At 34.8% G+C, this 9,083-nt stretch overlaps 1 protein-coding gene across 1 annotated transcript in view; it reads right to left on the bottom strand.

Annotated features, from left to right (window-relative positions):
- LOC107663353 (uncharacterized) overlaps window positions 1-9,083 on the bottom strand; it is a 37,255-nt gene that overhangs the window by 13,186 nt on the left and 14,986 nt on the right. Inside the window, exon 3 of the mRNA XM_016453561.1 lies at window positions 8,815-8,988. Within this exon, the coding sequence (XP_016309047.1) occupies window positions 8,815-8,988 (174 nt within the window). The remainder of the gene's footprint in view (window positions 1-8,814; window positions 8,989-9,083) is intronic.

Genomic DNA, 9,083 nt, shown 5'->3' with positions numbered 1-9,083 from the left:
CATTTAACAGGTTTTTACTGTAGCATTTTTACAGTCTTTTACCGTTAAATTCACGGCCATTTTTTACAGTCATATATTAGCTTGATATTATTATTATTTTCTTATTAATAATATTATTGTTACTACCTCTATTAGAATTAGCTTACATATATATATATTTATATATATATACACACACACACACACACACACACACACACACACACACTCAAAGCTAAATAATGTTGTCAGGCGCTTTAAAATAATGGCTAAAGTCAGATATGAATTTCTCCCTTTCTACTGAAGCACTTTTAAAGTCCCATTTGAACAGAAAGCGATACTTTTAGTCATTAAGGTTTATTAAAAGTCTTTTAAAACACAGATATATATTGGAAAAGTTACCGAGCAATGCAAATAGCCACTATTTATTTATGTTAACAATTGCATTGCATTGTCTCTACATCTTCCATTCAAAGGCTGAGATATCGCCTCCCTTAATATGGTTTGAGGGAAGCATAAAAGGGCATCTGAAACCAAAATGAGATGGCCAGGTGTTAGCAGGGACAACTTCCTCGCCCGTCCTCCGTTATCAGCGCACACTGATCCGGCCCATTGTTTCAGGACGGGAAGGTATCTCAATAGAGAGGACGCATGAGTACTACCAGGTGGTCGGCAATTTGTGAAGCCGTGGCTACCATTCCAGCTAAATCCTGGAGCACAAAAGGCCATTAAACAACTCCACTTCACCATAGCTTCTTCATCCTCCACAAACACTGTCCCTCCTGCTTGCTCACTTGTTCCAGCTGGGGTGGGGTGAGACGGAGAGAGAGAAAAGGGAAAGGTTGCCCTTCATGGCATATGTTTGGAAACTAGCGGCCGCTGACAGTGTTGAGCTCGGATTATGAAATCGAACCCCAAAACAATCTGGCAACCAAGTGGAGGTGAATTACACTTCGAATTTAGATTCACTCATAAATTGATTTCATCAAAATTTTGAATTTGAGGGAAAATTACTTCGAAAACAAAATATATGCCAGTGATTTCTAATCTAAGAAATGATGCCGTTTCAATTTTGCTTTGTGAAACTTGATGATAAAAAATGATGACAATGATAATAATAAATGTAATAATATTAAAACAACTAATTATGATTAATGTCATACCTTTATAAGGACAAAAACTATTCATGTGTAATCAGTAAAGTTTTACACTTAAAGTAGAATACATGTACAAATTAATTGTTAATAATAATAATTAGATTAAAACCACAACTAATTATGATTATTGGCATAATTTAAGTTCCTTTATAAGGACAAAAACATAATAATATGTAATCAGTTTTACACTTGAAGCAGAATATATGTGCTACTTATAATAATAATAATAATAAATAAATAAATGACGAGAATAATAAGCAATACTAAAAGATTAAAACTACAACTCATTTATGTCATTATTTCAATTCCTTTAAAAGCACAAAAATATAATAATAATAATGTATAATGTAATCTATAAAGTTTACCCTTAAAGTAGAATATATGTCCTACTTATAATAAATAATAATACAACTAATTGTGGTAAATGTCATTATTTCAGTTCCTTTATAAGGACAACAATGTGTAATCTGTAAAGTTTTACATTACTTATTGAGTCTATTTTTCTCCCACAATAGTTTTTTTGTTGTTTAAAAGTAACTTTAATAATATTACTGATAATTATTAATGCTAAATATTCCGCATTAATATTAAATATTAATGCTAATTTATAGATATAATAACATAAGTTAATATAAATACCATAGAAGCCGTGTATATGAGGGTACTTGAGCCTCATTAATGAGGTTATCAGGGTACATGTGACAAAAAAGGTTGGGAAACACTGCAGAACACAAGCTGACACTCTCGAACAAACCGACATATTCGACTCAAACAGTGTCAAATCCCTATATAAACCCAAACGAGCCGGTCTATAACCCGCTGGAACGTCCTCTTTGGCATCTAAACAAACAGCAGCAGCACGGACCTCTGCTTCAGCACATCTCCGGCTTGCTGTCATCATTTCAGGAAGACTGCAGCTCAGGCTGTTCGGGGAGTTTTAAGTGATTTTTGCCAGTGTGTGGCGAAATCCCCCGGCCACCTGGATTACAAACTCTAGTCCTTTAACTCATGCCAGTCTAAATCCATGTTAACTCGGATTTACCTCTGGCATAGGAATTCCCAGTCCGAGTAAGCTTTGTTTGGAAAGAGTTGCGCCTAAGTATTTTATGCATTAAAAAGAGGACTAGTGGGGAATTCTGATTTAACTAAAATGTCCAAAAGAGCTGAGGGATCAGGATCATGGATTTATCAAGTCTCATTCTGTAATCTTCTAATAAATAGAATGGATGCCTGCACACTCTCATCATAAACTTGTTTTTACAACTTGCTTTTAAGGTGCTTACAATAAATTATGTCTAGTGTAGGAAATAAACTCACAAAAAAATTCCATAATTGCCTTATTTTATCCTAATAACTAGAATACTTGTGTAAGCAAAAGTGTAAAACAACACAGACAGAGAGCAAACACACACACACACACACACACACACACACACACACTACTTCTATATAAAGCTCATTATAAATGACTAAACCAATAAGAAAAATTAGCATTTTTAGAAGAAAAAAAAATTCTCTCTATAGATATTTTATGTGTGATATTTCAATTCCTCAAATGAAAACATCCTAAACTGTCCTTAAAGAGAATTTATAAGCAAACACACACACACACACACACACTCGCAGACACACACTCATTTGTGACCCTACAGTGAGGTCACACTATTTTCTACTTAAAAGGTCAAAAAAAGGGCACATTACGAGTTTAAAACAAGCTTCCCAGACCAGCAGATGGAACTTGAACATGATTATGTGCATCAATAAAATGAATAATCTTTAAAGAAATGTAAATTTGACTTAACCCCAGGATTTAATAAAGAGGATGGATTCTGAACACTCTTAACCCATATTCTCATAGTCAGAGAGAGAGAGAGAAAAAAGATATGCATCTTTTAAAGGACCAAATGTTCGATAAAGTAGTACTTTGTAAATTGAAGTCATTTCAATCTCTAGATTTCAAACTATCTGGGAACATTTGCATTCATCAGATTGACAAAAATGTAAAAAAATAAATAAATAATCAATTAAAAAACAAACGGTGTGTGCAGTGCATCACATCTGAACCACACACACACAAAAAATAAAATAAAATAAAAAAACTAGCCATGTGGCAAACTATAATATCTTAGTTTACATCATTTATGCATGTTTTGCTATTTTTAAATGTATTGCAAATTTGTGGGAAACCAAAATCAATATTTTATATTATAATAAAATATAAATTCAAAATAACTAAATTGCACAAAAAAACTGTGTGTGCATCATATCTGAAGCAAGCAAATAATTTTAAAAATAACTAGCCATAAAATAAAAATATTAAATATATAACAAATATTTAATATTTATTTTATTTATAGTTTTTTAATCTAATTAATTAATTTATAAATATTATTTATGCATTTATGATATTTAAAATTTTGATTCCAAATTCATGCGAAACCAAAATCACTATTTTATATTATAAAAAGAATATACATTAAAAAAAAAACAAATAATGCAATAAAAAAAAAATAGAGAGAAAGAAAAAAAGAAAAAGTTTTCAAGCATGAAATATAAATTCAATGATTTTAGGCTTTTTTTTTTTGTTTACTTTCCACATTCATTTAAAAGCAACTGTGCAGAATAAAACCAAAACATCAGTTAGCATCCTCTGATTCAACAGTCCTGAAACAATCAGTTAACTGTGTAGCATGAAGTCCACAAAATCAGCAAACACAAGCTCTTAATCTGCATCTTTGGAAGAACCTACTTAAGTTTTCACATATGCCATTATCAAAACACCACGCTTCCCAATGCATAACTAAACAACTCCTCAAATGCACAAGCCTCACAGTGAAATTTAGGGAACTGCATTGCGAACACAAAAGTAAAGAGTACATAAGGAAAGACAAACAATGCATTAATTACAGTGAAGAGTTTAATCCAAAGAAGAGTGTCTCAACTCTGACTCTGAAACATGCTTGCGGGAGCATCACCCCTCTCAAACACGACCCTGGAAATGACAGCTTACAAAAAGCACTGCACTTGTCTTGATGCATTTCACAGATCAAACCCTCCATCCAGCCAAGCATCTTTCTCACCCTCTACCCACCTCTCGGCTTCTCCCTCTCTCTCTCTTAACAAACACAGATGCACAGACGGACACAAACATGGTCAGCAGGGCAGTGAAGGACCACCTGACTTACCACGTCCACGCTAGCTTTTCACAGCGACATGAAAGGTGTTGTTAGTGGAGAGCAGAGGAGGTGGGGTCGGGGTTACGCTGTATCTTTCTGTTGTGTCGCGTGGCGAGAGTACTTTGGGTCTCTATCCCCCCGTTTGCCCCCCTTCAGCCTTTGTGTCATTCATTTAACGACCAATCTCATTAGGCAGCGACGCACAATGGGCTGAACTATTTTCAGTATAAATATACCACATGGTGACCCTCAAGGTATAACTTATGAAGGTCTGCCTAATCTCATAAAAGATGGATTGGAAAAGAAAAAACGGTTCAGGGGTGTTCCAGCAAAGGTCACATAATAAATTAATAAATAAATAAAGGAGAGAATGCTTTCATATATGATGAACTTGAATAAAACATCACTTTGGGTCCTAAAATATTCAGCCATAATCTAATAAATGAATATAGTAAATGCAATTAATGTTATTTCAATTTCAGTAATGTTCCACAAGATGCAACATTTTAATAAATATGCAAAGTGTAAAATTAGCATGAATACAAGTAATATATAAACATGCTATTAAAATATAAATAAAAATGTGTTAAAATTCTAAATATAAAAGGAGTAAATAAAGCACAATAAACTATCAATTAAATATAAAAATATGTAAACATTCTTATTAATTTCTTTAATATTTACCATGACTAAAAAAATATGAATTTTGTACTCTTTTTGTACAATATCAATACAATATCAATTCAAAACAAAAATAAATGTTTATTAGTAAATAAAAAACATGAATGGATAAAGTATAGCAAACTATTAATAAAAAATGAAAGCTTATATATAATTCTTTCAGTTTTTTTGTTGCCATAATTGTTTTACTGTGACCATAACTAAAAAATTGTAAAACATTTTTATAATATTACTTCAATTACTTTAAAGTTTTAGGAAAAAAAGATAGAGTGCCAATATCCCTCTTCAAAAGAAAAAGAAATGTGTTTTAAAATCAACGTGATATAATTATAACACATTAATAGCTAAACCATAGCAAGCTATTGATGAAAAATAGCAATAATAAACAAATAGCAATAAGAAATAGCATTATTATATAATATATACTAAGTACATATTATTATTTGATTGTAGCGACCGTGACTAAAAACAGATTTTTTTATTATTATTATTACTTCAATTTCTCCAGTTTAAGAGAAAAAAAAATAATAAAGAGTGCCAACAAACAAAAACAAACATATTTTACAATCAAAGCAATGTCAATATAAAACACCGCAAACTATTACTGAAATTATTTTTATTTATTTCCTTCATATTTCTACCGTGACCACAACTAAAAAATGTTAAAAAATTTTTATTATTATTACTTTATTTACTCCCGAGTTTTGATAAATGATAAAGAGATAGAGTGCATTGCCAATATCACTATTCAAAGCAAATAGAAATATCCTACAATCAGAGCGATGTTTAATAAGGTTGCACAGGCTGCTGTGTCCTTCTGACTCCATATTGTCTTTCTGCTCATAATTCCATGTAAAATGCATTAAGGTGGGACTCACACCAGTGGCAGCTGTCCATAATCAGCAGGGACATGTCTATTGGCTAACTTGACCCATGTCAGTCGACAAAACAAACAGAGATGCACACACACACATATACCATAAAAAAAAAAAAGCTTTCTAAAGCCCAGGACTTGCCGAGCGAGGTCACTGGAGATTTTCCAGACAAACGCAATCCGGAGGGGTGCTGGATGGTGTGTGTGTGTTGTGAAGGGGTGGTGGATGGTGTGGTTAAAAGAGGGGGGGTGGAAGAATAAAAAAGGAAAGGCTTAGAATCTCATTTTACCAGACCGCACACAATCTGGGCTCCCACTGAACTATCTCTGCCTGACCGCTTTCTATTTATCCCTTATCAGTGTTTACCAACCGCTACTTCTCTTTCATTCATACTGTGCGGCAGTTCTCTTACTTATCAGTCAACAGCTGACACCATGGAACAGCCTCAAAGGCATAGGAAAGGATCAAAACTGAACCAAAGCTGTTTAAACAATACAACAGAGGAAATAAATTCATAAATCCTAATTCTTCCCAGCCCACAAGGGTGCAGGCAGATCCTTTATAGTTAGGCCAACAAACACACCCGCAGCCAATGAGGTAACACTGCTATCAAGGTAGATGCTGAAATATATTCAGAGGGAAAAAAAGGTGTCAAAAAGGCCCATGTAATTTTAATTACACAACATGGCTCGCTGCCTTTTTGTGCTTTACTTCGATTTACTTCTATTTTTGCACTGGATGTTTTTCAAATCGCATTCGATCTGTTATATGAAAGATATCTGCTCAGAGGAACATTTGATGTGTCGCTTGAATCTCTTAAAGCCAATCAGATGGAGAGGATTCCGTGCCTTTTGTTTCCATTTACACGTTTTCGGTTAATTGCGAATATAATTCCGGAGTCATCGCATCAAACGCTCGCCGCTAGAAATCAAACGTGGCTCTATTGTGTGTAATCTTCCTGCCATGCTCTTGATTTCACTTGCATTTCTCCAACACACACAGTCACACACACACGGCGCTCTGTTTTCCTGGACTACTGTTCAAAAGTTAAGTAATTAATTACATTCAGTCTATCACCAGCTGTTCCACAGCAGATGGAACATTTTTAAAACCTTGTTGAATTAAGCCCACAAAATTCATTTGCTTGGATTAACCAAGTGAAGTTTGTGCATGGATGGCTTTGTGGAAGGGGTTGAGAAGAAAAAAAAACAGGTAACAAGATGTTACACGGATACACAATTACGACGTGAACGTTTTGGTGGCGTGTCTTGATTTATTGAGCCAAAATGGCAGCGTGTCGATGTTTTGCTTTAATTTGTGTTGTACTTGTAGTTTTACCCTGCTGAATGGGTGTAAACCAGCAGGTTAAAAGGTCATGAAGGTTAAAGCCGAACTCGGATGACCTTCAGTAAAGCAGAGGCCAGTGTTTCTGAGGAAGAGAGTCTGTTCAGCACCCATTTTGCAGAGCAGCACCATGGACAGTTCCCTAAACTCTCATTACACCACAGGATGAAACTGTTGCGCTCCTGTAATGCAACTCCAATCCTGACATAATTTGAATGAAACGTGACAGAGGAGTATAAAACATCCTTCAGTTTGCTTAGGCGACACGCGATTCTGTTGACTTTTACTTGGCAGCGGCGAACAACAAAACAAAATGATGAGAAATACATAATCTGGACTTGTTTTTATAAGAGAATTTTACTTTATCACAGAAATATCTCAAAGTGCTGAATTTTAAGATGTGTACAAGGAGATTTTGACTTGAAAACAGACAAAACTACTGTACTTTTTGATAAAACAGTAGTTAGTAAATGTTCTGTTAAATTAACAAAATACTAACATAGTATTTTCATAACAGATGTACTTATGAAATATTATTTTATTAAGATGTTAGTAAAAACAATGCATATAAATCGATATACTAACCAGAGTGGGATAATATAATGATTAATTGTCTAAAACTCTACATTTACTGAACTAAAAGGATGATGCTATTTAATAGATTTGTTTTTGGAGGGGGCCTGGGGAAAAAAAATCCAAGTACTTCTACTGAATGTGTTCATCAACAACAACCAAAAATATCAATAAAAATAACCTGTTGACATGGCAATGACTCAAATTTCTACTTTGGAAAATTCAGCTCACATGCGAACTTAAGCGTACTAAAATAACTGCTTCATAAAATGCCATTCAGTTCAGTTTGCAATGACATCTCAGTAGAGATTGTGTCATAATGTCATCTGCTTCTATGTTACTAATTTCTAAGATCCTCATGCACACGTACAGAATCCTCTGTTTTAGCAAGTCAAAGTTTCAGCTCGTCTACAATATAAAACACAACCATAAAGTCTGTTTTATCCGTGACTCCACATAAACACAGATCTGAGCTTGCTTTTCAGGTTGCAAGTGCGAAACTAAACAGAAACCAAACGGCGTGCGACCTAAACATGGCAGATTGAAGGCAGCGCTAACGCAGCCTAAAGCCTGAAAGTTTGAGATGAAAGACAGGAAGGGCTGTGTGTGCTCAGCTGTTGTACCGAAAGCCCAAGCTTTGTGCTAACACACAATGCTAACACGTCTAAGACTCGCTTAAACCCTCCGGCACACGCACAGGGACTTTCATTTAGGTAGGCAACATCTACAGTTATCTGTGTGATTAAAAAATAGGTCATTCTTCTTCAAATACACAAGTTTGAGCTGTCTAATCTGCCCTCGTGCTCTATGGATCCTTTTTTTTTAAATATATATTTCTAAAATAATAAATTAAACATGAAGTAAATTGTTACAATGAACATTCTAAATTCTAATTCTCATTCCAAACTTTTTTTTGCACTGTCACAGCAACGCATCCTCTCAGTTCAAACACAAACAGATTTGCTACCCAAACACCGACCACAGACGGCTACAGCTACTGTCACATCAAAAAACAAGCGGAACACCAACCTACTTGACTGATGCTGAAAGTTAGCTGCGGAATCTGTGGTCCCTGCTCGGCTGATGCTCTAGCGCTGGAGCCGGTAGCTTTTGAAAGGTAGTCCCCAGGAATATGACACACTGTGTCTGTGACAGCCCCGAGATAAGCACCTGCGTTCTGCTCTCTTTCTACGTCACACCTCCCTATTCACAAGCTCTCAATATGATGCACATTTGCACATCAACAGCAACCCCTCCACTACCACACGCTCACACACACACACACACACACTCACTCA

Source organism: Sinocyclocheilus anshuiensis, unplaced genomic scaffold (genome assembly GCF_001515605.1).
Source record: "Sinocyclocheilus anshuiensis isolate Anshui unplaced genomic scaffold, SAMN03320099.WGS_v1.1 scaffold2333, whole genome shotgun sequence".
Taxonomy (NCBI): domain Eukaryota; kingdom Metazoa; phylum Chordata; class Actinopteri; order Cypriniformes; family Cyprinidae; genus Sinocyclocheilus; species Sinocyclocheilus anshuiensis.
This window is presented reverse-complemented; position numbering and strand designations above follow the sequence as displayed.